The following is a 15296-nucleotide window of genomic DNA, read 5'->3' on the forward strand; positions in this document are numbered from 1 at the left end:
AGAACATTCATACAACATATCTTAATTTCTGACACAAGATACTTGAAAATAGTATCTAGATAAAACCACGCACAGCATACTCCGCCTCCAGAACTGACTACAGGACTGGATCCCGAGTATGGGTAGCAAGGTCCTATGTGGAGCCTCCATAACTAGCCCAGCCATACTGAAGTGCTGGAGTTGCTGCAGTTCCCTAGCCAGGCCAAAGCCTGTTCCCTCTTTACAGACCACTTCTACCAATGCTGAACAAACCAGACGGCTGAACACACCTGTTCCTTACATGGGCAAAGGATGTCAGGTGACACATGGAGAGTGATACAACCTAAGAAATTCAGGAATTGATTCTGTAAGATGAAGTGAGGGTGGAGAGGAATTTTAAGTGAGGTGAGCATTATTTATGACAATGAATTATCAAATTAATAATGAACAATATTATCGTAATTGGAAAAGTAATAGTGATTTGCTAATATTTCAAAGCTAATTTATGCACTGTTAATTTTCAAATACTTCCTTAGACTTGCTATAACTAGAAGTAACATCTCAGAATAGAATTGAGAGATATATATTTCTGTAATGAGCTCTTATTATATCCCAAAACTTCTACATTTTGTTGAATTTGTGCTTGTGGACATAATATCACCCTATTCCCTCAAAGCAAGTATGTTTAAGGCAACAATAGTACATTTGCATTTTAAAGCTACTTATTTGTCGGTAAGATGAAATTAATTTGTAATTCCTGTTTACTTTTTAGCAAAACTGCATGAACATTTTTCACCAAAAGAATACTCTGGATATATAGAAATGAAAACCCTAAACACATCAATTCTAAAATAGTTAGAAAACGTTCGCAGTGGAGGCATTTCCAGGAAGGCCAAGGTATGGGTTAGGGCTCTGGAAAATGTAAGAGAAAGGATTATAACTCTAAGCAAAGCAACAAGAAAATCAAACTGGTTAAATAAAAATTTAAATTTTAAAATTAGTATCTTACAGTGCCGTCGTTTGTGTCCTTGGTTTCAGTTACCTCAAGAAGGACAAGATTTTCAAAGAGTTGTAAAATCACAACTATTGTAAATCAGATTCAGCTAGCTGCCTCAGCCTGCCCACCACATTTCAAAGTAGAGTACCCAAATTTCAAACAACTAAAGGGAAAAAAACTGGGTCAAAATATTCTGACACAACGATAACTCAAGGAATGCATCTAACTCAGTGCATACAACAATTGGTTCTATATGTTTCAATCCAGATCCCTTTACTTCTAAGAACTCCTTTCCAAGTTTGTGCCATAAATACCAGAATGGAAATGATCCCTATTATGTCATGTAATCACCACCATAATGCAATTAATGGCTCCCCACTAGTAAAGCTAGAATGAACTCAGGCAATTAGCTGCACAGAACACAGTGCAGGTTTCATGCGAGATAACCGCTTTGAGGAAGTTTGTTTCCAGATGGAAAGCATGTATTCCTCAATATTTTGTAACAGACACCAGGTATCTCATATTTTGCCTCCACAGAAAGTCAGGGTACGGATATACAGTGAACCGTGTAAGATCAGTTATTGCATGCTGTACTCAGACTATTTTCTTTCCTGCAGAGCAAATTATGGGCTTCTGTTCTCCCAGTTTTGCTCACAGATGGACAACAAGAAAGGCATTAAGGGCAAATTTTTCCCTATGCCTACTCCCATGCTCTTTTTGCCCCTGTCCCCCTTTCAACATGAAACACTTTTCTTCCTTCTGCTATGAAAGACGATGGTTGGGCACTTTGTGTTTGCATCACAGGGAGAGTAAAATTCCTGGATTTATATAGGGAGAGCCATTTATTTATATTTATTTATGTTTATATTTGTATATATACCCATTGTAATAACTGCTCAGTGGAAAAACAATAAGAAACAATCAGTTTTGACAGGAATAGATTCTTCCTTGTATAACCTTTTTTCTCTAGTGTTTCATTTTTCTCATATATTCCTTTCTACAAGCTGGGAACCCTAACCAACATATATCCAGAGACTATATATATTAGACTCGATCGCAGTTTTCTTCTGTGTCGTTCCACATGGAATACACAGTGCAGTGAAGTAGATTCAATGCGTGCAACACTCGCTATAACTCATTTAAATTATGAGCCTAAACAGTAAAATTTCTCCTCTAGATTCAGCTATTTCTGTTCTACAACTAAGCAGAAATTCAATCTACAGCCAGAAAAAAAAAAAAAAAAAAGGAGACGCGTAGAAAGACTACAAGTCATGTAGCCATGTAGCTAGATTATAAAACAAACAAATAAACAAACCAAAACAAATCAATTCCACAATGCCACTCCCCCAGTCTCTTGTCCTAAAGGAAAAAAACAAGAGGCTCCCTTCCACGCCCCACCCCTCATACCTGGAAGATTTTTTATAACTATATTATAAATATCAACTTTACTCATTTGAGAGTTCTCATGCTGTTTAAACAGAACCCATGTAAAACAATCCAGATACTTTTTAAAGACAAAATACATTTTCTAAACATTAAAGTTTAAGAGGCATTTGAAGAAGTGGGAATTAGCTGAGGGCAGGTTTTCCCCCAAACTTCCCAATACCCACTCATTATAAATCATTTTACATGTAAGATTGAGGAGAGTTCATTGTAAATTAACTACTATTGGATTAGTTTAGTACCTAATCACATTTCTACCATTAGAATGGAAGAAAACAGATGCAGAAGTGACTGGTACTAGAGGCTGGATGTACACAAGGTATCTAGTATTAAGATTTGAAGATCTGATCGAACACTTTTAGAAACATAACAGCTGTCATGAGATTATTTGGTACTGTTTCCCCCTCTTCAGTGGCACTGAAGTTTATCCAGAAGCGCTGCAGTGTAATCCTTGTGACACTTTACAAGTACACCTATCCTTCCCTGTACTTGCAGAAATGGAAGAAAAACTGATTAAAGTTCTGATGGTAACAGCTATTTAATCTCTCAGGAGCTGTCACGCTCAGTGATGCAAAGCTTTGAGAATTGACTGAGTGCCTCCAAACAAGTATTACACACTGTGAACTCGGCAACAGTCCACCCATCCAAAGGAAAAGAGGTTTTCATAATGTTTTTTAAATGGGTAGCTTCAGCTAAGAAGCTGGATTTGCCTTTATTATTTCTAATCAGGATAGAAATATTCCAGTGAAAGCAGATGTTTTTAGATTTGACATATGGGGGGAAAAGAGGGGAAGATTTCTTCCAACTCTTGAAAAATATCAGGTAGAAAGGAAACTCACTAAAATAAAGTATTGATGTAATTCACTAGAACATTTTCATCATTCACAAAATACTCAACCTCATACTATAGGCTTCTAGGGACAACCAAGAGGATGAGTTATAAGAGGGAGAAATAGATGGCGTCAACCCCTAGAAAGCATTTCACTGAGTAGCCCCCATGCTTTGGGAAAGTTGATACTGAAAAACAGGGGATGGAGGGAGCATTTGTTTTTGTACAGCCTATATCGCAAGGAGGGTTCCTATAGTTCCACAGGAAGGCATTTTCTTCTGTGCCCACATCTCTCCCAGTGGGTCAAGCAGAAGCTGGGGCCATGGCAGTGCTCACTAGAAGGCAGTCCCGGTTCCACAGCCATGTGGTGCAATGATGCTTTCCGCACTCTTTACCAAGCCTGAACATAACGCAGCTCCTGAAGTTACTGCTTCCCTCACTCCCAAAAGTCTGGTTTCTTTCCAAACAGTAGCTTATACCTAAAGATCACTTTATTTTCCAAGCAAAAACACCTAGGCCTCTACAGAAATAAAAGATGGAAGGTTTAAAACTAATCTTGACAATGAGCTCTCACTATAGTAAGAGCTTATTGCAACAGGAAAAATTAATATTAAAGAAGCTTACTTTTTGTCCCAGACATCTGCCTCCTTCCCCCTTCCTCATACGTCACCTCTTCATTCAGCCCAGTGTTTCACAGACAGCAGAAGCTTTAAAGAATGCAACTAAACTGGGAATCGCCACTCATGATCAACCCTTCTTAAGGAAAATATTTAACAGTAACAAATCCTAAACTGTTAGTATCCAAAAGATAAAAAGGGTGCTTCCCAAGGAATAGATTTCCTTTATGCTGCAGTTATAATTGCATTGTTTTACTCATAGGAAAACCACTTCAATGCATGGTAATCCCTTCAATGCTGTAGAGCCATTAGCTAATTTGCGAGTACATCAATAGCTGCTATACTAATTAATGAAAAGCTAAATTTCCACCTAAACCTAAAATCAGAGCCTTTATTCTGGTTTTAGTCTGCAGAAGCAAAACATATTATTAATTTTCTGACCATTAGAGAAGTTAATCTGTTACTCTGGAACTGACCCTGAAGGACAAAGAGCAGATAAAACTGCTAGTGCCATAAATTTTTAGTTAAATCTCACTTTAGAGAGTTTCACCTGAGCATGAATTTAGAATAGTTTCACCGAAATCCACAATTAATTTATAAAAAATTAGCAGATTTATAACTGTAGATTCAACAAGACCTACATCAAAGAGAACTTGCAGGGAAGGGAGGGAAGTAGGAAGGAAGGCAGGGAGAGAGGGAGACAGGAAGGCAGGAAGGCAGGTAGGCAGGAAGGGAGGCAGGCAGGCAGGTAGGCAGGAAGGGATGGAGGGAGGGACGGAGGAAGGTAGGCAGGGAGGAAGGAAGGAAGGAAGAGTGATCCTCACAAAGACTCCAGCTTTGCAATTTAAGATGGCTTTTGGGGACATTTAATGTACACAGAAGGTGATTTTCCCACTACAACTGTCATAGTTTTCTCCCTTCCTACTGTATTTCTGCTCTTGGTGAGTTTGGAGAGATACTAAGACAATTCATTGATATACCATTAACTAGACAGCTACCAATCTATAAAACAGAGGCCTTAATTTCATCATCCAAAAAAAATCTGGCAGGGACATGCCCCTCAGTCAAACCAGAAATAGTTGTAAACAAATGGAAAAAAGAGTTTGTAGGTCCCAGTCACAGGGACTGCACGTCCCAGGAAAAAGTGAGCTGCAGTGCAGTTCAGAGGTGTCACGCTCTTATTTCCTTAATCTACCTTAAAACTACACCTTTGCAGCCATCCCTTAAAAGTTATTTATACATTTTAATATCTCTTCTATGTAATTTCACATTACCCAAAATATATCCTACACGGTTTTTAGTTTATTTCTTATGTACTGCAAGTCTTCCAAGTCACTTCTAATGAATTTAAATGGCATATTTTTTACGCACTTATACTAGTATTAGATTATTTCCTTTTTAGAAGGGCAAACAGTCATCCTGCATTTGTTACATTAGGCTGTCTTGGCAGCATTGTACCTGTCACTAAGCATCTATGCTAAGGTGGTAAGAAGAGGAACATTATCATATTGCTACACTTAATGATGACCTTCCATGATATCATAGAATCGTAGAATCTTTACAGTTGGAAAAGACCTCTTAGGTCATTGAGTCCAACCTTTGACCAATCTCCACCTTGTCCAATAAACCACAGCACTGAGTGACACGTCCAGTTGTTTCTTGAACACTTCCAGGGAGAGTGACTCCACCACCTCCCTGGACAGCCCATTCCAATGCTTGACAAAAATATGTTACTTCTGAGGCATTTACAGTCTTATGGGAATTTATAAATCAATCAAATATTTCATTTGTTTGTGAACACAAACTCTATGACCAACAACAGAATGCAATACTATACATACAGTTTTGTCCGAACACCAGTTCAGTCAGCTTCCCAGCTAAGCTGGGAATACTACTAGGTTTATGTGTGGGGGGAGAAGAAAGTAGCATGTCTGCAGATGGCAAAGGCTTCTTTTTCATGCAGTCTTTAATTCTGGGCCATTCAGTCCATCAGGTAGGGAGTTCTTGCTAGTTAACCACTTTCACTTATCTGTTTTCATCCAGTCTCACAAGAAGAAAATGTGCATTATCAAAGCAAATTATCCATCACAACTGAGATTGGACAGGGTATTAAGAAAAGTCACCACTCTGCTCACTGGGCTTACACACTCCTAAATTGATTAAATCTGTAATGAATATTTTCCGTGTGTGTGATGAATCAAAAATGATGACATTTGTAAAAAGTTGCATACCGCCAGAGCAGCCAAGTAACATTTTGTTTTTAGTCAATTGTAACTGTTTACGATTAAAAGAAATTATAGGTACGTATACAAATAAATAAAAATGCAACTCCAAGTCAAATATTTAATAAGTTACACTTCTTAATAAGTTACACTTCTTAATAAGTTACTTGGGAAATGAATGTCAGAGCAGACAAACAGTGTATTTTACTCAACAGCAATACAAAGTCCTTTTTTTTAAAGAAAGGCAACACACGTTGGAACCCATTACCGATACCATCAGTTCCAAACTACTGAATTATGACAACTTAATGTGCTGTGTGGCATGAACATAAAAATGTGGAAAATCCTGGTCTTCAACTTCTTCCTCAGGAAGATATTACCGGACAAACTTTCTGATGACTGTGTAATTTCACCTGACCTGTTCATAAGTTTGCAAAGGGGTATAAACAGTGATATTTGGTGTTTAATTGTGCATTAATGAAATTGATTCACACAACATTAATTTAATTAATGAATATTTCTTCAAATAAGCTTCCTGTCATCTTTCCAAATTTTAATTTAGAATATTATTCTGCATATTTCTAGAAGAAGTAAGCTTAGTTGTGTAATCATTTTTCCTCAGCTAATGATGTCACCAAAATATCACATCCTTGTGATCACATCTCTCTCTTTTAGGAAGACCGTAACTGACAAAAACCCTGTCCAGTCATGTTCTTAGCTTTCTTTTTAAAAGCATTTTAGATCCTGGTGCTCCAGGGACTAATCTGAATGAACACAGAAACCACATCTGTTTTTCACTTCTCTTATTAAAGCCATATTCCCCCCGCTGTTACAAGAAACAAGGAGTGAGTCAGGACAAGGATGAAAGTAAGAAGGGGGAAATAAAATAGCGGGGAGAGAAAGACCTCTCCCCAAGTTCTGCCTTCCAATTTAATATGTGTATCTCACATAATGGAAAAAGAGTGACTTAACAGTTTCCTGCAGGACGGTCTCACAAGAGCTGCCTACGTGGGGTCATATCCCCATCACAGGCATCTCTCAGGCAATCGCTTCTCTATAGAAGGACAGAAGGTGAAGGGGCAAAGAGCACCATGGCACAGGATCTATCTGGGCTGCCACAAATACTGCCAGGAGCGTAACAACTTGCCTCATTAGCAATGAAACTAATTAAGCCTGACTTAGTGAGTCAGGTTTTGTGGCCTGCCTTTATGCCTTCCTGCCCTACTATACCCCTGCTTCTCCATAACTCTTGACATCCCCATCCCATTTTTCCTAATGCCTCCACAAAACACATCCCCTCCGACCAAGTGAGACAGGAATCAATCAGTGTTTCTCAATACACAGACATGGTAACAGCAACAGCATTATTAAATTAGGAAGAGAAAAAAATATACCAACCCTAAGCTGGCATATTCCTAACAAGAATTTCTTTTTAGTTCCCTTTTTAAATTCCGGGAAGCAAAAAAATTTTAAAACCCCACCTTACTAGTACTTTAGTGTCACATTAAGGAAAACATCTGCATTGATGGCTTGGGCCAAGACAACCTACTATAAAAAGCCTGAGACATTTGGGAGCTCATTCCACTTCCTAAATTTCATCTCAGAGTAAAGCATGCTACTAGCCTCTTGCTGTGCAAACATATTGTGCTGTCTACCCATTTATCACCCTCTCACATTAGTGCTTTTTACTTTGCAGCACTCTGCAGTATGGTCTTCTTGAATTCAATGACAGTCTTTTCACATCCAAGCGATGCCTTTGCAGCATCTCTCTGATACCAAGTATGCAAAGAATCAAGTTGATCAACAAAATCTCACCTCCCACCTCTCCATTTCTTTGTCCTTACACTGACTTCTGACAAGTAGCTCAGATACAGGAATTGCTACCATAACATATGATGGAAATTTCAAAAGCGTCCCATGCCAGGTTCTGATTTTGCAGAGAAAATTCCAGTATAAGTGCAGGAACACTAGAAGCAGATCACTTCTGTCAGGAAACTTACATATAGTCTTTTATCAATAATTTTACATTTCAAATTTTAAAAAATTAAATGAGATACATCACACAGAAATAGGCTGGGAAGAAATCAATACACATCTCACGTGTAGCAACATCAGAACAACAGAGGAGGACGAACAGCAGAATTTACGAGGACGCAAAGGCAACAGAAGGAAGGAAGTTCCACTGATGAGGGATTTTGTAGGAACAAGATTTTGGTGCATTTCCAATTTTTGAGTAAGAGATAAGAAGCATCTTGTGCTTTTCTAAGTAGAACATCTGCCTGTTTCAATACTTTCAAATACTAATATACATCTTGTACAGACATTAATTTTAGAGATAATGTATCTTTTAATTAAAAGTGCATTTTTTTAAAAAATGGGTGGCTGATACCCTGCAGCATCTGTGAAGTTCCATAAATTATCTTTCCAAATCTAATTTTTCTTTTTATGTCTACATATTGATTTAAAAAATCTAATGTCCACACCACATATGATTATTTCCTGTTGTAAAGAATCCAGTTCAAATTGATTGAATACTTATTTCTAAAATACTCCCTGAATATTCTGAGTTCATGTCAACTGTATCAAGTTTATAGGGTTTGGGACTTTGCTTTTCTGCTCCACATTTCTGTATTCCAGGGAGAGTTTTAAATGTCTTGTTGTGACACAGGCGATTACAGAGTCACTGTAATGGTGCAGTGAACATCTTTATATGGGTATTACAACACCAAATCTCAAGCTAAAAATGCATTATATCTATTACTCTGAATGATACAATTTAAGAAAGAAGAGGGATAACCTGTAACTTTCAGATAATTTTTTTCATTTAACTAAACTTTAAAGTAACTAAAACTGTATTCAGTGCTGAAATATTATGACTATTCTTCATTTAGACCTAAGTCCATCATTAACAGCAATTGAAAAATCAGTTCTGCATAGAGCAGACTATCTTCTGAACCTTGAAATGCTAAGGAATTCCCTAACAGTATCTGTTACTTCTATCTAGGCAGATGAAAACATCTGAAACTAACACACAACTACTGTTACTAAATCCACTTTATGCTCCACACATGCTTCCTCTTTGATATCAATTTTTTAGACAAGAGTTTATGTAGATAAATGCAAATTTGAAATCAACAGGAAGCATTAAGGTTTTACTTGAGCACTTTTTTTTTTTTTTTAACAAAATAATTGTCATGTAGTTGTGTGGTTGCACTTCCCATACAACAGTTTCTTTTTAGGACACCTTCCCCACCCATTAAACACATCTTCCCAGTCGTCTTCTAGCATTTCAAACTGTCTGCCAGCATCCTTCTTCAATAAAGATAATTGCTTTTGCTTTCTTTTCCCTTCTAAGTGGAAAAAAAAAAAAAAAAAGGTGTTCCACAAAAATTAAATCACACTGTGACAGAGAGGCTACTGAGAACAGGAGCAGGTCACCAGAGATCTCACAGCCACTGAGGAAAGAGTGAACAAGCTTGCAGAGTGGTAGGAAGAGGAGCTTTAGACACCAAAATCAAAAGGTTTAGAAGATTTTACCTCTGTTCAGGACGAGCTAGAGATAAGGTAATTCAGTGACACTTATTCAGCACAATTAGCAGTGTTTCTAGCTATACAGAATCTTCCAATGAGGCAACAAAAGCAGTCTCATCCTTCCCCTACACATTGCTTTTGCTGCCATCTTGGTAGGAGAGGTAAGCCCTGGATTAACATTAACATACACTAATCTCTGCATGTGGGTGAAATAATTTGTCCTTTCCAGGAGATGCTGTCTGTCCTGGGACTGTAGCTGTCTGGCTTAACTCTGGCCAGCAATGGGTGGGTGGGCATCATGGAATCACAATAAGCATTGTATCTGACCATAAAATGGCACATGCCTGGTTCAGCATAGACTTTAGACAAAAATGAATCAAAATAAACTTATCCCTCATTATCAAACTGGTTTTTAAAAAGCATGATCAGACTTGTATATCGCTAACTTGGTCAGAGAAAACTATCGCTCAAAGAACCTAACTCTAAAAGGCTTTGCCAAAAATACAGTCACTTAGTCTTCAAGAAAAAGAAAAAATGAGATTAAAAAGATTCTTCCACAGATAAAAATTACTAATAATTATGAAGTCAGCAGAAAGTAACATATACACATGCAGAAGATAGCTACCAGATCAAACAGAATACTCTCAAAAAAAACCCCAAACAATAAAACATAAACTAAACAAACCCCAAAAACCTCCATGGATGTAAAAAATAATAAAATCTCTAATTATTTTAGAATACAAAAATTATTCCAAATTTTTTTTTATTTTTCAAAATAAAGAAAAAACCTCAGACATGAGGCTGGTAGAATATCTGGTTTGACAAGGCAAGCAAACTGGCAAAGCAGTAGAGAATCTAAGGTCCCGCCTACATTTGCAATCATGAGATGAGCACAACTCTTCAGGCTCACAGTACACTCATCTTCACAAGTTTCATAAAATGTGAGCATCAGCTACCTATCAACAAAATTACTCTGAGCTGACACATCAGAATGTATTTCCTACTTTTGAAATTCAGCCAAAACACCAGACTATCCCAAACGTGACAAAACAGGCTTTTCTGTTCTCAGAGGACAGAGCTGACTTGCTAACCAAGCCCCTGAGGACTAACTGCAGCACAAAGAGAAGATCTCCTACTAACAGGAAAATAATTACTAGCAATATGATTAAAAGGACTTATTTTCGTATAAGGTCAGATCCAGTACCCAGCTATTCCTTAACTGAACAACACAATAAGCTCTCGTACAGCTGACTGGTTCACAGGACATCATTGGAATTCCAAAGAAATAAAGGCCAATTCTGTTACTTAAAGCCTAGTTTGCTTTTTCTTTTTGTTTAACAGGCAAGTTGTGTTATTATTGTTATTTGTATGTAATCACACATATCACAAATATTCATGCTATTAAGGTAAGATATGATTTGTCCTGACTGTTGTTGAAGTACAGAACAGTAAATGATTTGACTTTAAGTGTGACAGTCCACCTCACCTCAGTTAAAGACTGTCTTCAAATAGTCAGCAGTCCTTAAAGAATACATACTCTCAAACACATGTTGATTTTTATTTGGGGATGAATATCCACTGCTTATTGCTCTTGGAAATCTCCCACTGAACCACCACAGCTATATTAAGAGAACACTGGCACACAACTGAAAGTGGAAAGGTATCTTGGGACTAAGTGCTGCATCGAAATCACATGTCAGCTTTTTCTTTTTTAAAACCACAATACAAACTAAAGCTGATATTTTCTTTGCTATGATAAACATCACAGAAGTATATTCATCCCCATTACTTAACAACAGAACCTATAAACTCCTGCTGATTTCCTTATCCATTTTGAAAGCGCAGTGTAAAATCCTACACTGCAGAGAAGGGTATGCTGCTCACAAGATTAAAGTCAAGGTCACATATTGCACATACGCTGCTGCCTGTGAAACAGGGATCCGTTTCACATACTCCACATATATTTTTAGAAGGGGCTGCTCTAGCCATCAGCTAACAGCCCTTGAATTACAAAAGTGAAGATAAACTGGCTTAAAAGGGAAAATTTAAGTCTTCTGTGCCAAAGAGACAGATCCCTGCTGATTTAAGGAAGTAAAGTACTTCCTTTTATCTCTTCACAAAACCTGAAGGGGAAATCCCCAACACACACTGAGTATGAGCCTTACTTTCCTTCCAATGGAGCTGTAAGTGAAACTCCCCAAGACTTTGTTAGGACCACAGGTAGACCACCTTTGAAAAATCCTGGTGTCACAGTACGCCTGGTAGCCGGTGTTCCCTATAACACATCTGTTGTGCCTTCTTCTCAACAGGCATTTGTGCAACTATTCATACTAGAGCTAAAACAGAAGCACAAGCACCATGCAAGCGAACACTGAAAAAATTTATGCCTTCCCCAGAGAACATAATTTGCACAAGATGTCCTGAGAGGATGCCACAAAACATCAGCAATCAGGAAGAAGTGAATAGATTGATATGCAATAATTATTATCACATGGTGCTCAGAAGATTACACTTCCAAAATTGAACATTCATGGATATCTAGACAGAGACTCAAAAAATTCTGTTCACATGAAAAGTGAGCAGCAAAATCTGGACTTCTATCCAGCTTTAATGATGGCAAGATCTTTAAGGCATGCCCCAAATAAATAGAGCACAGTATAAGAGAGGTGGGGTTGTTCAGCCTGAAGAAAAGAAGGCTCCTAGGAGACCTTAGAGCTCCTTCCAGTACCTAAAGGGACCTACAAGAAGGCTGGAGAGGGACTTTTCACAAAGACACGTACTGATAAGACAAGGGGGAATGGCTTCAAACTGAAAGAGGACAGGGTTGGATTAGATATTAGGAAGAAATTCTTTACTATAAGGGTAGTAAGACACTGGAAAAGGTTGCCCAGAGAGGTTGTGGACTCCCCATACCTGGAGGTGTTTAAGGCCAGGCTGGATGGGTCTCTGAGTAACCTGGTCTAGTGAAAGGTGTCCCTGCCCATGGCAAGAGGGTTGGAACTAGGTGATCTTTAAGGTCCCTTCCAACCTAAACCATTTTCTGATTCTATGACTACTGTTAACTCCCTAAAATAGAAGTCATTCTCTTTTGCCCAATGGAACAAGTTAAGATTGCTTTTTACTAGAAGGGATAAAATTGCAGGAACTTGGTGCAGTAGGGAGACACCCAGCAGAGATAAACCCCATGAACAGCTACAAGTTCCTCAGTGAATCACTGTTTGTACAGTCAGGACTTATCCACAGAGCTGATCCAAGGCCACTAGAGATGTAAAACTTCTACCTCATTCCACAACCTGGACATTCTGGCAGGTCACTGAAAATGGTTGAGCAGCTAAATTCTCATTTTTGCTAAGTCATCTGGAGAAGGTTCCTTTACTTACTATTGCTACTGCCAACCTGCACAATAGCCACCTTTCCATTGCCTTAATTCCACAAGGCAACAAAATCTAGAGCTTTAAAAAACTTTTTATAACATCAACATTAATGTGCCAAGACCTTCAGCAAGTGGGGATATATCTACACGGGTAAATAAAAGGAGTCCAAGGTATAAATACAAGCAACATGCTTGTCATACACACTGCTCCACTGTCAGTTAGTTCCCAGAGTCCATCCTGGACTTTTAGTCAGCTTTGAGACAAAAAGACATGTAAGGCAGGGGACATGTGGCCTAGGAATCTGTCCCTGGACACCTTTCATTTGGCACTGCTGGTAATTTTTTGAAGGCACAAGTTCTTGACTAGAGGAGATATGCCAGTGTTTTTAAGACAAAGGATACCACATGCAGGTACAGCAACCAGTTAAGGGATGTTGAGTTTCCTCACAGAGGTGACAAGCTTTCAAGATGAATGGATGATGGGTTTCTGAATTGGATAATGCTAAAATTTGAAAGAGGAAAACAAAGGGCTGAAGGAATTTGCAACGTAGGTCATCTTACCATAGACAATTATGTGATTTCGATTAGCTAATAGTGTTGCAGATTCTATTTTATACCTATTTATCTTTTTCTACAAATACTCTAAATTATCTATCATCTACATCATATTTTAGTAGGTTGCATAACCAAAGTGTAACTCAGTAGCCTACATTAGCCAAAATATTTTCAAATGGAAGAAAACTTCTAATGCTCTGCCTTTGCAGTAACCTCTCTGGGAACCAGACTGATTTACCAGACATCATTCGTTACCGGATACACTTCATTTCAAAACTAGGGAGTCTCTGAGAAATGAGTCTGATACTTGGGAGTTTTGAAAAGTCATTAGCTTAAATGCCTAAATAATGTTTGAGTTACAAAACACCCACTCTTCAGGATCTAAGTCTGAATTTAGAACAAGTAATTTCTTGTATTCAAACTTTCAGTGACACAACTAATCTGTCTAAAACCAGACTGTGAAATCAACTACTGAATCTTAAGGCTCTTCAAACTGTTGCTTAATTTTTATCCACATCCCTCTAGAAGCAAAGTGTAACTCCATTCTTTACTAAACACCCGTGTGAGAAAGCCCACTCCTGTATTTGATAACCAAAATTCAAAGATACTACGAAAAGAGAAGTAATATGAAACTTAACAGAAAGAGTGGCCTAAATAGCAGTTTCAGGACATCCAAACTGATGTTATTTACTCCACTCCCCACTTTGTTTTTCCCCCAAGTATTCTGAATTGCTAATATCACGGGCATTGATACCCCTTTAAGTAAAATAAATTGTTGGTTTATAACCATCACGATTAGATTTGACGTAGCATGTGCAAGGATGCTGAATGCTGGGGGATGGGAAAATCCATACAAATCTGCAAAAGTAGTTCACAAAGGCCTGTCTAACCACAAACTTTTGCTAGCCAAGGGCTGTTTTACCATTTTTATTTATCCCTCCCCTCCTTCCCCCGCCCTGAATCTCTCTCTTTGCATTTTGCTGCTGTATCAAAACGCTGTATCAAAACACTGGACCCACGGCACCTCTGGGGCATTAGGGGAGAGGGAGCGACTGAGAGGGAGGAGAGCGCCCCCTTATCGCCTTCCTATAGCTGAGAGAACTGCAGCAAGCTGAGCGCGTCCCTTCCTCACAGCATCCCCGCCTCCGGTTGCTCGCACCAGCGATTTCAAGGCCAGAAGACGAGTCGAGACGGGAATGGCCGGGGCGTCCCCCGCCTCCGGCCCGCCCCCCGCAGTCCTGCCCGCCCCCTCCCGCCCCTCGGGGCCGCCCACGGTACCTCGGAGCCGGGGGAACTCTCGCTCCCGGAGCCCGCTCAGCCCGTCTCCGTCCCCGTACCCGTACTCGCACCCGGCGGGCCGGGCGGCCCGGAAGGCGCGGAAGGAGAGGCGCTCTCCCCGTGGCACCCCGGCCATGCCGCGGGCACAGAAAGTCTGGAAAAGGACAGCAGCCCGAAAGTCCGGCAAGAACAGTAGCCGGGCAGCGGAGCTCCCCGCGGGCGAGCACTGCGGGCGGGCACTGCGCGCTGTGCCGGCCCGGCCCGGCCGCGCCTCCCTCCTCCCGCCACCCGCCCCGCCTGCCCGACCTGCGCTGCTGCCGGGGCGGCGCTGGGGCCGGGGCTGGGACTGGGGCCGGGGCCGGTCCGGCTGCTGCTGAGCCGGTGACTGGGCCAGCACAGGGAGGCGTTTCCTGTAAGGAGAAGTTTCCTGAAGGACATGGGTTTGGGGATCACAGTAACAAGTGTTCCGCTA

General features: G+C 39.7%; 1 protein-coding gene across 1 annotated transcript in view; it reads right to left on the reverse strand.

Annotated features, from left to right (window-relative positions):
* MOCOS (molybdenum cofactor sulfurase) overlaps positions 1 to 14982 on the reverse strand; it is a 217655-nt gene extending 202673 nt beyond the window's left edge. The window contains exon 1 of the mRNA XM_039383957.1: positions 14825 to 14982. Within this exon, the coding sequence (XP_039239891.1) occupies positions 14825 to 14960 (136 nt within the window). The 5' untranslated portion in view covers positions 14961 to 14982. The remainder of the gene's footprint in view (positions 1 to 14824) is intronic.
* Positions 14983 to 15296: the final 314 nt, after the last annotated feature.

Source organism: Pipra filicauda, unplaced genomic scaffold (genome assembly GCF_003945595.2).
Source record: "Pipra filicauda isolate LSUMZ 115617 unplaced genomic scaffold, ASM394559v2 scaffold331_size1881853_pilon, whole genome shotgun sequence".
Lineage (NCBI taxonomy): Eukaryota > Metazoa > Chordata > Aves > Passeriformes > Pipridae > Pipra > Pipra filicauda.